This window comes from Aphelocoma coerulescens, chromosome 1, assembly GCF_041296385.1.
Source record: "Aphelocoma coerulescens isolate FSJ_1873_10779 chromosome 1, UR_Acoe_1.0, whole genome shotgun sequence".
NCBI classification, from domain to species: Eukaryota; Metazoa; Chordata; class Aves; order Passeriformes; family Corvidae; genus Aphelocoma; species Aphelocoma coerulescens.
Genome location: NC_091013.1, coordinates 99,624,194 through 99,641,041, shown reverse-complemented (window position 1 = coordinate 99,641,041; position 16,848 = coordinate 99,624,194). Strand labels below are relative to the sequence as shown.

Genomic DNA, 16,848 nt, shown 5'->3' with positions numbered 1-16,848 from the left:
TAAACTTTCTGATGTAACTGATACAGGAAAGTAACAATGGAAGATGTAATATTCCTTTTTAAATATTCACTTTAAAATTCCAGTGGTGAAAACATGGGACAGATTCAAGGTTAAAAAAAGAGCAGCAATTCCTATGCAAAAAAATTGCTAATTTTGTCTTCACTCATTTTTTTGCAATTTTACATATGTATACCAATGATATAAAAGTACATGAGTGGAGAGGTAAATTTAATTTTAAACTGTAACAAATCTAGCTCAGGTCCTGTAAAGAGTGATCTTCTCTACCTGAACCATTACAGCATCCTACTGTTAATGAAAATTATATTGAGGTGTCTTGTGGCATTACACAGGGTTGCCAGGAGTAGATAATGACAGTTCCTGACTTATACCACCCAGCACCCGAGGAGGAACAGAGGCAAGAAACACCTAAAAACAACTGTTGGCTCTTGGCAACATGTTAATACTGCCAGGCTTGCTGCTGTTTGCCATCAGCAACAAAAAGTCATTTTCCCAGCTGTCCATAAATTAAAATGTGAATAAAAAATTTTAAAATATTTGAATAGATTCAACCCTTTCAACTATTTCTGAGTACCTTATTTGGTGAAATTTTCTTATATACAAAAGGGCCAAATAAGGCAGGAAGACCACCCAGTTGCGTTTAAAAGTGCCACATCTACAACAACTACTCAACATTCTGGGGGGGAAAAAAAAGTGAAGAGCATGGGTGAGAATTCTTCTAGTAAAGCTTTTAATACAGGCAAAAATCACAACAATATTGATACACTGTCCATAGGGACTGAAGTTCCCACCTTTCTTTAGTCAACACCTGGATCAAGTTCAGAGCCAGTGGGAACCGTGCATGTGCAGACTCTGGGCTGCCCTCTGCACCAACCAGGGTAGTTGCACTTGGCTCAGCATTACAGTTCCCAGTGAACAAAGTTCAAGCAGCTAGCTGCAAACTTTAGATGCTGTTTACTTGCACTTCCTTGCAGAGTAAAGGAACTTCCCAGTTTAACCAGGAAGTATTCAGCAGACAGCTTTTTGATTTTTACATACCCCTTTTTTAATTCTAAGATTTGCAAAAATGGCTAGTGAGCCTGAAAATATATTTGCTGCCATTGTGTGGCACTTTGCTAGGGACTCCAAGTAGGAAGACTAACAAACATTTTATGGAAACCAATCTTAACAAGAGAAAGCCACAGGTTAGAGGATGAAGATGACAATGTCCTCAAGAAAACTGAATCTTTGTAAAGCCTCATTTTTGTAGTTGGAATTTCAAATGTTCATGTTTCATATTTCATGATTCCATATCCCTCGAATGAAGCACGTACAGAAAGTTCAGTGAAAACAGGGAAGTGAAGTTGTTTTCCTTAACAAGGTCAAGTAACCAAGTGCTTGAGCAAGCACTATTTAAAAACATGAAATAACCAAAAAAGTCCAAAGAGATTTGCTTTCCTTTTAAATGAGAACCTTATCTACACACAAGATTATTTTAAAATAAACACTAGCAGCTTCCTGACAATAATGCCCAAAATATAACAGCACCCCACAGTTCCTCTCACCACTTCAGAGTTAAGTCTTTTCCAGAAATAAAGACCCAGATAGGTCCAAAAAAGTGAGCTATACATTCTAACACACCACACACACGGTATGCGATAAATACCTCACCTTTGTCACACCCAGGAAATGATATCTGACACGGAATTATTTCACTCTACAGAGAAGTTGCTGAGCTTCAATATTTATGGCAAAAGTGAAGACAAGGTAAAAGTAGGCAAAGCTATGAACAGCCGTGCTGAGATGTGGGGAACACGTGGCAAACATATGCACAAGACAGACCAAGAAAAAGCTTTTGTGTATGAAAAGAAGGAAAAAAGTGAGTAACATTCCTTACATTTGCAGGCTTTGTGGTTGATCTTTTGTGTAGTCCTTCCTCCCAGCCTTCCATTATCACTAAGTTAAAGCCCAGCTCATGACTAACCAGCTGCACATAGCTCTGCAGAGGTGTGCACACAAAGAAACCTTATGTTCATAGCTGCCTCTCCTCTACTGAATATGCAAAGGCCATTTTAACATACAATTTCGGCCAATTGTTCCCAGTGGAGTAGCACTCAGCACTCTCTCTGACCAGTTTCACCCTATGGAAAAATACAGTGGTTGTTTCCAAGTTTATCAATTTGTACTGAAACAAAATCCACCACGTTGAAAATAAAATACCAACAAGTGCACTGATGATCTGTCCAAATCTGTCTAAGCCTAGGTTATTTCCTGGGCTTCTGAAATACATCATCCCACTCTTGCTGTCTCACCTGGCTTCAAATGCAGTCCATGCACTGTCATTCTGAACCACAAGATTTGGAATGGCTGCCTCGTATGGAGCGCATCAGTGACGTCATCAGTCTGAACAGTACTCAAATCCCTCTCCTAATAAGGAAAAACACAGGCACTTGCCCAACTACATTCCCTGACAAGCAAGGTCCCCAGTACTTGTCATATAGCTGAACTGACTGGACAAGAAGAACCATAAAATAAGCCAGTGCTTCTTCTTTTCATTACTTGATCATATGAGTCTCTTCATCAGCATCATAGAACTCCTCATCTTCACTTCCACTCCCTGTAGAACTGTCTTTGTCTCCAGACTAGAAGCAAAAAGGAAGTCATTAGTTAGACTGAAGACTAAACTGTTAGACTAGACTAGACTGTTAGACTAAATCAATCTCAACATACATGAACCATTATACTTCTGTGGAATGCTGGTAGAGAAAAAGTAAGAAAACACAGGTCAAACCACTGTATTAAAACTTTGTAAAAGACATTACATGAATTAAGATTTCTTTAAGTCCTTGGTTCTTCAAAGTATCTTTAAAAGAGATGGGGGTTTAGTGGATGGACTTCCTCTGCTCCACCAGTACACTAGGGAATATATGCAGGAGAGACTGGCTAGAGTGGTTCTGAAGTGATAATCTACTAAAATTTCTTAAATTTAGTCTAATGTGCCTACTCTGTGGAGAGCTACTGGAAACACAGTAGCTCACCACAGCTCAGAACATGCAGATTACTTGACGAGGTAAAAGCTTCTCCATCCAGAATTAATACTTTTCCCTGGATAGCACAGACATTTTACTGTGCAAGTTTTAATAAAAGATCCCCCTGCAATACTAAGTGAAAGTGTTATGGAAAAGGGAAAAACCATTACCATGCTGTATTTTCAGACGGTGAAGTCCCTATTACAGGCATACCTACCGTGTCCTTTTCACAACACAATTTATACCACATATCCAAAAATAAAATCAGCTATTACAGCTAATTGATTTTTATTTGGCCAGTGAAGCATCTTTCCATGGAACTGGCACAAATGATTCCAGTTAAAAAAGATTCTCCTGCTAGTATAAACTCCATCTAGTTTGATTATTTAGGATTTTTTCCCCACTATGCTTGTATCTGTCCTAAGACTTCTGCCTGCCTAGTCATATGCTAAGAAGGTTGAGAGAGAAGGTGAAAAATAGAGAAATGGAAATAGTGTTCCTGACTGACAGTACCATGCAAGCAAAATCTGTAGCTTTAGATCTCTCTGCAGAGGAGCTTTGCTACAGCAGTGTGTGTTAACTGCAAAGGAATTTCAAGCAGTTTGAGCACTACGACCTGTCAGAAGATGTAAAGGGAATCATGTTAGGCTTTTTTCTAGACTTCTGAAACTATTTGAGGAAAGTCAGGCTATCACTGGATGCTGTCCAACTTGAATATCACATTCATGTATGTTAACAGGAACAAAACCTCCATTCTGGGCAATCAGAACACATGTTATCTTGAAAATCGTACAAAAGGACAATGGATTCCACAGGGGGAATTCAGGGTATGCCAAATAAATTCTAAATCTTTCTCACAACAGCTTAGTAAGACCTCTCATGGCCTTGTCAAATAGGGTTAACGTTTAACAGCTTTCCATTTTATCAGCACTTTCTTTGTAAGCTTTAAAATAAATCCCTAATGTGTCACAGACATTCCAGATATAACTTCACTGAAGTTACAGGATTAGTTAAGGCCCGAACCAATGACTTTTTCATTTGGATTCAGTAATTTTAATCCATCTGGGCAAAATGTTTCTAAAAAACATTCAATTTTTTTTTCCTTTCGTGGGTCCTGTTCAGTTGGAATTTTTAAGAAGCCTAAAGAAGCACAACCAAAGAAGATTTAAACCTGAGAAGACTGACTAACATAAGTGAACCAATTTGTGGGAATACTAACAGACAATATTTGTCACCTCAAAGGTTTTACCGACCTCAGTTGGTTAAAGAAGAAAATAAAAATGTGACTTCCCATCTCTAAGTTGGAACACCTGCACTGCTTGCAAGAATTGCTTTTGTTGGTAAACCATCTGCACAATTAAGACGTAATAATCATGTCATTACCAAAATAACGGCTGATGTAAACGTGTATGATGGATTTGTGCAGTCAGCAAGAATGTGGTGCCATAACACATTATCCAGTATGGTTGAAAATGTTTATAAAATACACATATAAAGTAGCTAAAGTACAAAATTAATGGTTACAGGGCTGCCTCTTTCAACCTTCCTTCAAGGGTGCTGTCCTATCAACAACTATTACAGCTAAACTTGGTAAACAAAGCAACATATTGAAGATTCTGATAGGAAGCAAATGTCCCCATTCTAGAAATATGTGATGGCTGTGAAAATAAGTATGACTACCTGTGAATCTCGTAGGGCTTGCCAAAAACTATTCAAATGAAAGTAAAAGGCGTTAAAAAGATCCTCTTTCATCTCAGCCTAATGGGGCAACTAAAATTTTTTGTTATGAGTTTCCCTTCAAATCTTCTGACTACTTATTCTATTTCCGTATGTCCCTCGATACTTAAGTTTTGGGACCAGGATTTAAACTTTAAAACTTTACCCAAATTCAAACACCCCCTTCCATCTCTCTAGCTACTTCTTTCTAATCCCACTTAATTCACAGAGGAACAACCATGTCAAAAAACCTCCACATGACTGGAAGATACAGACACCTGAAGAGGTGTCCAGGAGTTTAACAAAATAAAGCTATATGAAAAACACAATTCAAGGAAACTTCATTGAAAAACATCCTGCTTTTATTTATGCTTATACCTGGAAATTTTGTAGTTCCCGTGTTTTCAATTCATCTCATTTCCCAGAGTCAACAGTGGCTTTAACCCATTTAGAGCCTCTGCAGGACCTGATAACTGGCACTGCAGAACAGCTGGGGCAGCTCAGAGGCAGTGTGCTGCCTTTGAAAGCAGCCCTTCAGGAACAGGCTTCTGGTTTTGTTAACATCTAAGGCTTCTCAAGCTTCAGTGTCCAGCTCTGGATGAAGCAAACTGCAGCAATCAGTCTTAGAGATTAGAGACGCACAGACATCATTTTATCCTAAAGGGAAATGTTGTAAGCTTGTGGCCTTGAAGGGATGAATTAATCCAGCTATATTTCAGCCTGTGTTTCCAGAAAACATTTCAGACATGATGGTAGGGTTGCTACACCATCTTCTCCTTGGGGCCTATACTCCACAGGCCAAGAATCACTATCCTAATCTATTTAGAGTGGCAGATTCAAGCTGACAGCTGAAATAAACACAACAGAAAAGTACTAGGAAAAAAATTAGTATACCTGTGAGCCATCTAGGGCTTGCAATGACATGGCTTCATCACCCAGCCTCCAGTATGAGCACACTTGCAGGTCTGATATAGTTTCTAGCAAAGGGCTGTTTAAGGTCTCTGGCAACAATAAGCTTAAGAGCCCAGACAACAGACCAGTTGCTCCAAACACAATGTAAGGCAGAGACCACTGTACAGATTTCTGGAAAAAATAACAGAGTTAGGTGGAGATTGGTTCCTTGTAGTTCACATTGCATATTAAAGGAGCTAGCCTTTACAACCATTCCATCTGGTAGTGTTTGTGTTCCTGTTTAGTACAAAAGTCACCAATCCTTCTGCTGTGGGCTTTTTTGTTTGGTTGGTTGGGCTTTTTACCAGTATTGTCAGTTGTATCTTGTCAATACTATTACAACTCCACAGATTTTGTCATGAACTTTAAAAGAAATATCCACTAAATTTGAGCTCAGTTCTTGCCTCTAACATACATACTTTTTAACAAATGCAACATCCCTTTGTAGAAGGGAATAGATATCACAGAAACACAGGCATTCTGCTCGGGAATCTCTTGAGGTCATCTAGGCCAACCACCTACTCTAAGCACAACTACAGCCACAATTAGACCAGGTTAGTCACCACTCCACATAATCAAATATCAACAAAATGCCAAGGACAGCAATTTCCCCTCCAAGTAGACTGTTCCAGGCTGCATTAAGCCTCTCAAGAACATTATTTTCCAAATTTCCTATCTAACCCCCAAGCCAAAACTTGTGATAAACATACACTAACAATGTAGGTGAGTGTGAAAAGCCTTACAAAAGCTTTCCCTCTTCTCCTCCCTTTCCTCATCCATATTGCCTTCTGTGATGAAATGGCTGACTATCAAATCAAATTGGCAGAGAAGGAATTGTCCTTAATAAATCCATGTTCAGTGATCCTAGTTACCTTCCTTGCCTTCACATGCTTATAAACAGACTCTGGGAGGTCATGTCTCAATCTTCCCACAGACTGAATCAGAGGTTCCTGGTGCCACTATCTGATATTTAAGACACACACAGGATTAGCCTTTTTCCTCCCACAGCTACCAGTGATCCTTCACTACAATAGTTGTTTATCACAGATGGACACTGGCTTCACTATCGCGACCATTCTTACAGAATCTTATCCCATGGAATGGAAAGCTTTCAGCTGTGTTCTTGAACCTATTGCTCCTCCTACTGTTTGGTGGCCTTCTGCTTCCTCAACTGTGCTGACAGGCAGAGAGTCCTGGAGTCAAGCTTTGTCTTTCAAAACTGAAGCACAAGTATTTCAGCTAATTCCATGTCACCCACCAATGGCATGGATGCCCATCCCATTCATCAACAGGCATTTTCACTGAATTTCCTTTAGCTGACAGAATTCCTATTTATGTTCCTTGCTAGTTTTAGCTTCAACTGAGCTTTGGCATTCCTGGCATCACCTCTGACAGTCTAAGCAATGTTTATACTCTTCTTCTGATGACTACCCCTGTTTTCACAGTAAAGAAGGCTTATTTTTAAAAAGGGAGAGTTTAGCAGTTTGTTTCAAAAATTCACCTTGTAAAGAGCAATTCTAAGCTGAGGAAAATAACAGGCTATGATCAACTAAAAGACCAACATTTTATCTCTTATCTCAGCAGTTAACTTTTCCTATTCTTACTATTAAGAGAGAGCTCCAGACAAAAGACACTGAAAATGTATTAAAATACTGGAAGGAATTGCAAAACACAAAAATAATTGATTGTTTTCTCAAATCAGTGTTCATTTGTTATTTAACCAGAACTATTTTCATTTTCATGGAACCTTTTCAAACATTATGATCCAAGATTTGTGTCTCATGCAGTATGAAATCTCTGACACAATATAATGGATGCCCCAACTGCTACATAAAAGCTGCCTATTAAATCCACCTGGTGGACTGGCAGCAGTCTTGGCTTTGCCTGTTGTTCCCTAGAGGTGCTCACGCTCTCACCTGCCCAGTGCTTCATTCTGCAGATTAAAAGGCTCCCTGTGCTCACCTGCCCTTTTGCTAACCTTCTGCCTCACATGTAAGATGGCAAATGGCAGAGAGGAAAATTATCTGAGATGAAATCTGTCACATTAAAGGAATTATCACTGGGCCTCAGCAAACAGCTGGGAAAAACTGGCACACTTTTACCTGCATACACTTAACAGTCTAAGCTGAGGAAAGTAACAGTATCATCCCCACATTTTGTTCTTCAGAATCCTTCTTTGTCTTGCCAGTGTATCAGATCTCCACATCATCTTCATTTACTGAAAGATTAACTGCTTGGCTGATATTTAATAATCCATGGATATTTAATGAAGTGCACTGACAGTAAAACTCATTTTTTCTCAAAAATATGAGTTATTGAGCCCATATGTTTAATTTTGATGCAGTAATTCTTTTAACCACATGGGTCTTTTGCTATCGCTTACGTAGCGTTTGAAATTGGTATCACCATCTTGGTGATTTGAAATTATTATATTTTAAGGTCCCCAGCTAGGTCCCAAAATTCTAACAGAGCTAAAATACCTTCTAAATTAAATAATGCTGAGATTTTGTCTAATCACACAGATGATACTGCAATGCCTTTGGCCTACCATGATACTGTTAAGACAGGCAATTTATGTATCTTAGTTCATATATATCATTTATCCCAAACATCCCCATCTCTGTAAGCCTCTGATGCACCAGAGCCACAAAACAAAAATATACATAACAGAAGTTCAGACAAACCAATGAAGGGACAAAAGGCGCAATGATTCCACCAACACGGGAAAACATGGAGCAGGCACCCATTCCAACATTCCTATGAAAAAAACCAAAAATAATTAATCTTTTGCAAAGTGTTATTGAGCAAGGAAAAAGACTCATCAGTCATCACCCTGAGCACATTAACTGGCAAAGAAAAGTCAAATGCAACTGAAAGCATCTGAGGACAGGAATGAAACATGTTTTTGTGATTAAAATGAAGCAAAAATCCCCTTTACATTCAGAATTTTTACATACACACATAGTGAGGCAGAACAAGTGTGATTTCAATTCGTGCATCTTGCCTCTGTCTGAAACTCTGGCAGAATGTATTTATCCAAATCCTATTTATCAGCAGATTTACCCACTCGTGAAAAACACCACAGTATAGTTTCACTGGTGGCTGACCATCATATGCACCCATATGGCAGAAGCTTCTGTCTGCTCTGTCAGCACAAGCACAGGGTACTTTTGCCTCTAGTGAATGAAACCTTACTGTTGCTTACACACAGCCTATGAAGAAGCATCAAGTTACTTTTACAAAGCTTACTGACCAGTCATCTTCAATGTTCCTGGTTTAGCAAGTATGATGATAGAGTTGTCTGCTTTTATAAAGCACTAATTAAAAGAAATATCAGCAGTGTTATTGTTATCCTCATTACTAGAAGGGGAGTTGTAAGCAGGCCAAGCAGCTAGAGGTCTATTTTACTGTTACATAAAAACATGGTTAGTCTGAAAAGAACACTGCAAATTTGATGGAAGAAGAAGTGAGAAGAGGATAAGGGAAGAACTCTCAGATGTAAAACTACATATAATCATTATATGTAACTGAAAAATTCAAGTTAAAAATTACTGTTAATAGAAAAAAATTAAGACAAATAAAAGATGATCATGTAAGAGAACCAGAAAAATGAAGACTTAAAATTAACTTGTGTTACCTGATGACTGTAGGATAAAGTTCTGATGTGTAGATGTAGACAATGTTAAAAGCAGCACTGATTGTCAGTTTTCCCAGCAAAGACAGAGAGTGACTATTCACCACTGCAAACACTCCAGTATCTGAGAGAGAAAATGTGACCCTTGTAAGGCTTTTGAGCACTCAAATACACCTCTAATCATTTCAATCACACAATAGTATGGTGTGAAAAGGAATTTAGTGAAGAATCTAAAAGCTGAAACTACAACTCAGTATTTTCAGAGTCTACCACTACTTAGATACTAAATTAATTCTATCAGAAAGTTGAAGAAAAGTATAACATACATTTTCCAAAAGTTACCACTTTTTTTTTTAACAAGAGTCCTGTTCACTGTCATTTCTATAGGATGATAGCATGTTTCTAACATTTTTACATTGAAAGGAAGATGCTGTAAAGAACCATACCAAATTTCCCAGCCAGCTTCGTTTGTCAGAACAGCCAGTGCTTATTTGCTTATATCAGGCAAATCGGAGCTCATGCCCAGTGAAGACAGGTGCCTCCTTCTGGCCAGTGAGCCATTTCACTTCCTAAGGCACTTCACCCTTGCCTGACTTGGGCAGTCCAGTATACAGCTGATTTCCTGGGGTCTCACAGTCCTGTCCCCTCTTTTCACATGTTAAGTTTGGAACGAAATGCAAAAACTACTTGATGACTGGTACCAGCCAAACCAGAATATCTCCAAGTGTCCACGCTCTAGCATCTGGAATATTTCTGAAAACTTGAGTTGGACTGCTTTAAAAAAGCTTTACCTATTAGACCCACTGCCATCTAGAGCAACTTCTGTACTCTGTCATAGATGTTTAATTTCTTGAATCACTCCTCAAGTGTTTGAAAGATTCTCTCACTTTATGAAAGGTAATATACATCCACAAATCTTACTAGCAAGGTGAATTTATCTATCTGGTTTTAAAAAGAAAAATTGCTACATAATCTGAAAATTAACATTAGTGCATCTTTAAACAATTCGAGTTTAACTTCACATTTCTTAAAGAACCCCCCAATTCAGAAGTTTATCAGAATGTTCTCTGAGCTGTAAGTTATGTGGCCACATTACTATTACAACAATCACACTACTCTTGAACATTACAGAGCAGTGAGAGAAAGATGGAGACTTGCCCCATCACTCAGTTCTTCTGATCCTCTGACATTGATCTTCCATTTGGAGAGATACATCCAAGTTGCATGGGTACTACTTACACTAAGATATCCCTTGGCTAATGGAGATACCACAAGAAACATCGTTCATTGCGATTACATCAGGAACACTCAAAATGAGCAACTGATGTGAACAGAAGTAAAGGGCAGAATCCAAAGGCAAAAATTCAAATCCAAACCTTTCTAATACAAGTTTTATCTAAGGTCTTAGAAGGTTACTGCTTATTCTTTTTTTGAGTTGGCTTCTCTGGCTTCAAAAATTGAGACTCACATGTGGTATGAGCCTAATCTTCCAGCAACCATCAAACTCTTAGGCTGTAGGATGCTGCCTTTACCAATTGTTACCACATACTCCAGAAATGAAACAATACTTACCTTTCTTCTTAGGCAGAAACATGACAATAAGACAAGCCAATCCTCCCAGGAACAGAAATGCACTCAATGTTCGCTTCCGACCAGACCTGATACGCAAAGATAACAAAGGTTTATATTCTGCATTGGGTTTGTGCGTTGCAAAGTAATGAACCCTCTAAATTCACACTGACTCTTTATTTGCAGTTGGGAATTCTGAATACCATCTTCCACCAACACTTCCACTCACACCGTTTTTAAACAAGCTTCTGCTGCACACTTAACAAAATGAGTGCCAACTTTATACAGCGACTGACAATTTCTAGGATTTGGAGTTGCCTCCCGCTGTGTGTGACATTTGTAAACCTCCTCAGGAGACACAGAAGAGAGGTTGGGAGGAAGAAACTGAGAGACATTGTCCAGAGTATCGTGGTTCAGGAAAAAGCTGAGTGTCTGCTCTCCACACACAGTAGTTCACACAGGTACTGCTATTCCAGGAGACCACACACAGCTCCAGCAGAGTGGAGTGGCGATAGCTCGGTCCCAGCAGAGAGGACAGGATCACGGGGCAGCGGTGGGAAGGACGCTATCTAGCGTTAGCTTGCAGTCAGCGCAGCTTCCACCGAGCTACATCAACCCCATCTGAGCCAGGGACATGCCTCACCATTAGATGAGCAACTGAAAACAAGTTAAACTGCTCTCTGAAATAGAGATAAATCAGTGGCACTTTCCCATTGAAGTGGGAAGCCCCACACAACAGATATAAGCTAGGAGGTGTGATACACAGAAAACCTATCTTTGAGAAAAGTTATAATGAAATCCTGAATGGGTTAATAAATTCCATACTTACCATTTTTGGTTAATCAAGTAAATACAGATTGGGTACGCTGGGATTTCTATCAAGCCTGACAGGGCTAAATTGGCATAAATACTTCCACCTAAGTCACCCACATTAAGGGTAAGACCATAGTAAACCAAGCTGCACACAAACCTGCAAAAGACAGGAAAAAAAAAAGTAAAATCAAAACTGACACTGCCTGCCAAATTGAAGCACTGGTCTGGCAGAATATATGACAAACTATATTTAGTGTTCAGCAGATAGGTCTAAAATGTTTCTCTGTATGATGCTTTCTAGGCAAATAAACCATTATGTCTCAGCACAGACCCAATTCCTGACTTACTACTGAGTAAAACTTAAGACTACACTTAAGAAGAATGTGCATAACCAGAATACAGTTAAAACACAATCACAACTGTATTATTTGACTTCAGAAATGTCTTTGTCCCTTTTGTTTTTATCAGGTTACACTTTCATCCACACTTTTTCCAATTGTGCGTAAACCAAATTTCTCAAGCAGTTCAAATAACACTTCACCCACCTTTTAATTTCTACACCCTGATCCAGTTTTACTCATTCTCCAACTGTTTAACTTTTCTTTTGTAACCCTATTGTCATGTTAGCCCCTGTAAAGGCAGTTGTCTTTACAGAGAGGAAAGAAACTGGTCACTAATTCATTCTGCAGTAAATCAGCAATTCTCATTTAAGGAAGAGAACAATCAGCTATTTATTCTGTAGTAAGCATTTGGAAAAGCAACAGGAAAACAGCTCAGTGTTGCATGCTGGCAAAATAATTTTTATTCTTAATACATCTTTCCCAAATATATGCATTATAAAAGCAACTATATGAGCAGTAATGCCTGAGGACCTGCATACCATGTACCACATAAGATTTCTTCAAAGTACCACCAAAAGACCTCAGGGCTAGCGAGGTATCTGAAAAAAACCAGGCGCTTTTGGAGTTAAATTTCTGCTAGTGACTAGAGGGAGCATCACAGGCTCCTGCTCCTCACTACACCAACTGCCAGCACTGGCAGCACTTTCTCTTAAGAAAACAAACATGCTCATTAGACAAGGTAGGCCACCCACCTGCTAATGGGCTCCTTACTCACAAAACAAGGAATAATCCATGTGACAAGATACTGACAGCACTGGGCCTAAGAGGAGGACAGTGTGACTAATCTCAGCAGCCTTGAGGGTCAGAACAGAAGAGGTAGTTCTCAACTATTTTGATACTCAAAAAGCAAGATAGAAATGCAGACACAAAACACCTCAGAACTGGACTGTGAAAACGGCTTTGTGTTAGGATCCTTTTTAGGTACGTTGCCCCTAACAATCTGTAGGACGAGCCAATTCTCAGCACCATATTCTCTCAAAGACTTAAAGAGGTCGCAGTAGCACAGCTGGGCCTACAAAGTATTTCAAGTACCAGGTGAACATCATGATCAAGGTGCGTCCCAAGAGAATCCTGTATCGGAACAGGTCCAGAAAGCTGCCAGCTTCTCTGGAGCTCCTCTCTGCTGGGAGTTTTAATGAGAAAGTGCATTTCTGCTTGCGGTTCCTCTTTGCAATGAGGTAGAGGGCATCTTCTGCCTCGTTCAGACGGCCCTGGGAATAGAGCCAGCGGGGAGACTCGGGAATGAATCTGAAACACACACACACACAGACACCTTTAGGGATTTTCTTCTCTACGAAGCTGAACTTGTCTAAAGGAATAAGGCTGAAATACACTTCAGTATAATAAAGAGTTTTTCAAACAACCCTTCAAGTATAAAATTCACTTACTGAAACAGAAGCAAAGGATGTTGAAAGGAAACATATGTCATACCTAATTTAGATACCAAGGAATTACATTGAGTGTATACACATATACACACATAGCACAATATTACAAGTATGTATAGTATATAGTATGATTAGGATCCTGTCTTTGGAGAATTCAGAATTAAGGAGGGACACATTACTACAAGTAACACAGGATGTTTTTGTAAGACCCATTTCTCATTTTCCATTAGACCAACTTCCATTTCCCATTTTCCAGCTTTTTCCCAAATTCTCTCCCATAGACAAGAAGGCAGAAACTCTGCAAAGGTCATGCTCCTTATGTGCACTGTTGACTTGACAGGTCTGTTACTCCAGCATTGTCTACTAAACAAATCTTCTATTACTTTCAGACTTCCAGGACTAATTTAAACTTTAGCCTTTTGCCAGAAGTTTTTTAAGATTTTCGCCTCTGATCAAAAATTATATTTTTCCTCTAAGTTTAAAAGAATGTGATTCTGTGTTTTCACCAAAGAAAAAGGCTTAGAAAGGAACGTATTTTCTTCCCCAGGATAAAAATCTGATAGTATTTTCTACATAGAGTAATTTTTAAGCAATATGGCAGGGAGGCAGTGTGACGTTTGGAATTGAAAAAACCTTTTTCTTAGAGGAAAGATAGGCCTCTGAGCACAGCTTTGAAGTCGCAAGCATAACTCACTTTAAAAAGCTGAACATATCAATCTGAAAGTTAATTTTTTTCCCCAAGGGTTCCAAGCACCACAAGGTTTTGAAATATCTAATGTGTCATCTCTGCTTCTGACCTCAAGAACAGCCTCAAAGACCTTTCCCTGAGTTCTGATGCTTCCCTTGAAAGGGTGTGAGGACTTTCTGAGAAGCAAAAAACCCTTTATTCAAAGAGTTACTGAAGTGAAATAGATATTGGAAAGGAAAAATCCTCTCGTTTAAACAGCAGCTAAAGTAATTTCATTCTTTCAGTTACTGTGATTCAGATGTCAGGAAGTATGTAAGAAAGGAGCACACTGCGTCACAAAGCTTTCAGTGTTGAAATTGACAAACACAAAGTCCCTACTATCTTCCAAAAGATCACATTTGAAAAATTAAAGGGAGCTGCCAATTTTTTTTTTTTTGCATGCCACCTTTAAGACTGAAAAGGCAAGCAATTTTGATGCTGTTCCTTCTATATGAACACAAGAGAAGCATCACATTATCATAAAACCATGAAACAATTCCTGTATCTTTTCCCACGTATTTATAGTGCCTTGGAGCACATCAGTTTAGATCATCTACATACACCAGCTGAAGAATAGGATGTGCTTCTCTCCCACTCTAGAGACTGTTCCCATCTACAGTAGTACTCCACATACAGTACAATATAGACTTACAAGCTCAAACATTGCAGCACTACTATTTGAAGAAACCACAGACCATTGGGGGAGGGGAGGGAGAGGGCTACAAGTTGAAAGAAATACCTTATTTACATCATTTCATGCCATCCTAGAAAGGCACTTGACTTAATAGTTTGGTTACTCTGTTTTGCTGTCTTGGGGTTTTTTTGGACATCTTTCTTTATGAAACTCAGTTTGAAAAACAACTTACAGAGAGAGAAGAAAGACGAGCGTTCCTTCCAGGTTAACCACAACAGCCAGAGTCCTCCAGGAACGAATGAAGTACCCTAATAAAGCATACTGGGCAATTCCCACTGCAAAGAACAAGCCACCAATAGAACCTAATGTACAATTAAAAACAAAACAGAACATTATCACTTCTGTAAGAAACATTAGCAAATCCCAACACATGCGATCAGACAAGAACTAACTCTTCATTAACAAAAATTCATTCAGCAATTCAGGCAAAACCACGGCTCTTTGATCAAAGAATACCCTGTCCTTCACTCATGCAGAGCAGAGGTATTACATCTAATTGGAAAGATCAATAAAAGCTCAAAAAGTGCTCTTCTACATCCTCCACACCTAACAAAGCCCTGTGAACAATTAAGTCTTCTAATTCCAAATACGAGTATGTGTATGTATGCAGCATAAGTATGCAGCTTTCTATGTGTAAACCTAAATACTACAAAACATTGAAAAACTGCTAGTTTTAGGAATATGTAGTATTCATTTGTAGATCCCATGATTTGTAAGATACCCTGTTTAAAACAGTCTCAGCATAGCACTACTCGGGCTCTGTAAGTCAGGCCCTGGAGCTGTAGCAGTACAGGTTACACACACCATATGTGAAGGACAGGTCCAACATTAGCAACTGAAACAGTTAAGGGTGTCTGTACCTTCTAAATTCTAAGGGCAATTACTGCCTGGGACAACTTTTTTTTTTTTTTTTTAACATATAAGCAAGAGTTGTCTCATCCTCCTATGATATAAAAACACTTTTGATTTCTTTTTAAGAACTGCCAGGAAGGAAAGAATTGATATTTAGCATACGAACACTTAGTTCTAGCAGAGTCCAACAGTCTGATACAGCTCAGCTGTGGCAACCTTTGGATGAGTATTTAGCTGGGTGACATTCATGGGAGATATTTCAGCTGGATCTTTGTCAGCTTGAGTGATGCAGAGATCGGGATGGCCCCACGTCATCTACTCTGCTTGTCCATGGTTCATATTAAACAAGCAGAGTTCAAAGACTGTGATCACAGATATGCTCAAGTGGAGCTGAATTTGCAACTGCTATGGTGTTAGCTTTGTGTGCTTCAAATGGTGTGTGAGACTGAAATCTATGAATTCTGACAATGAAGGCACTTTACCTGCTAATGCCCAGTAGGCCGTACCCACACACTCATTCAGTAGAACAAAGGCTACCAGTGACATCCCACCATTCATCACCCCTACCAAGAACCGAGAAATGGCAAAGAATTCATATGAGGGTGAGAATCCGTTTGCAATGGCAAACAAGATGTCAAGAGCAAAACCTGGAAAATAAGGCAAAAAGTTTCATTTTAGAAGGGTACCTGAAGAAGCAGAAGCATTTACTGATATCTTTACAGATCCCCACTGGCATCTGTCCTAAGCCATCACAGTGAACAATACTATTGCAGGTAGTATTTTTTCCAAAAAAATTTAAATACACAGAGTCAATATCAGAAAAGGAGGGGACACAAAAGGAGTGTTTTTTTGATAAGCAGCTTGCAGTTTGAACCTTTAAATTCAGTTCATGGCAGACAATTTTTTTTATACACTCAGAACCACTGTCTGACTCCTGTTAAAGATGGCTTTATATTTATCCCTGATCCAGAAGCCACAGGTTAAATATATGACCAAATATCTCTCCTCATTTTCAGAGACCAGTGTATAGAGACCGGAGAAGAGAAAGATTGCCAGGGGACAATACATGGTGGGTTT

General features: G+C 39.0%; 2 protein-coding genes across 9 annotated transcripts in view; both read right to left on the bottom strand.

Moving 5' to 3' along the window:
• Positions 1-2,368, bottom strand: part of MAB21L3 (mab-21 like 3) — a 37,755-nt gene extending 35,387 nt beyond the window's left edge. Inside the window, exon 1 of the mRNA XM_069020946.1 lies at positions 2,310-2,368. The gene's annotated coding sequence lies outside the window, so the exon portion shown is untranslated. The remainder of the gene's footprint in view (positions 1-2,309) is intronic.
• The window catches only part of SLC22A15 (solute carrier family 22 member 15), a 49,150-nt gene that overhangs the window by 15,264 nt on the left and 17,038 nt on the right, over positions 1-16,848 (bottom strand). For 2 of the 8 annotated variants that reach the window (XM_069020868.1, XM_069020900.1), the window contains exons 4-13: positions 16,254-16,418; positions 15,092-15,221; positions 13,143-13,358; positions 11,726-11,866; positions 10,900-10,985; positions 9,331-9,451; positions 8,378-8,450; positions 5,637-5,825; positions 2,557-2,639; positions 1,705-2,424 (exon numbers count right to left, since the gene is read on the bottom strand). In XM_069020868.1, the coding sequence (XP_068876969.1) occupies positions 2,412-2,424; positions 2,557-2,639; positions 5,637-5,825; positions 8,378-8,450; positions 9,331-9,451; positions 10,900-10,985; positions 11,726-11,866; positions 13,143-13,358; positions 15,092-15,221; positions 16,254-16,418 (1,217 nt within the window). In that variant the 3' untranslated portion in view covers positions 1,705-2,411. Of the gene's footprint in view, positions 1-1,704; positions 2,640-2,727; positions 2,754-5,082; positions 5,400-5,636; positions 5,826-8,377; positions 8,451-9,330; positions 9,452-10,899; positions 10,986-11,725; positions 11,867-13,142; positions 13,359-15,091; positions 15,222-16,253; positions 16,419-16,848 lie in introns of those variants that run through there. The other 6 variants (XM_069020882.1, XM_069020909.1, XM_069020873.1 and 3 more) reach the window with 6 other exon arrangements.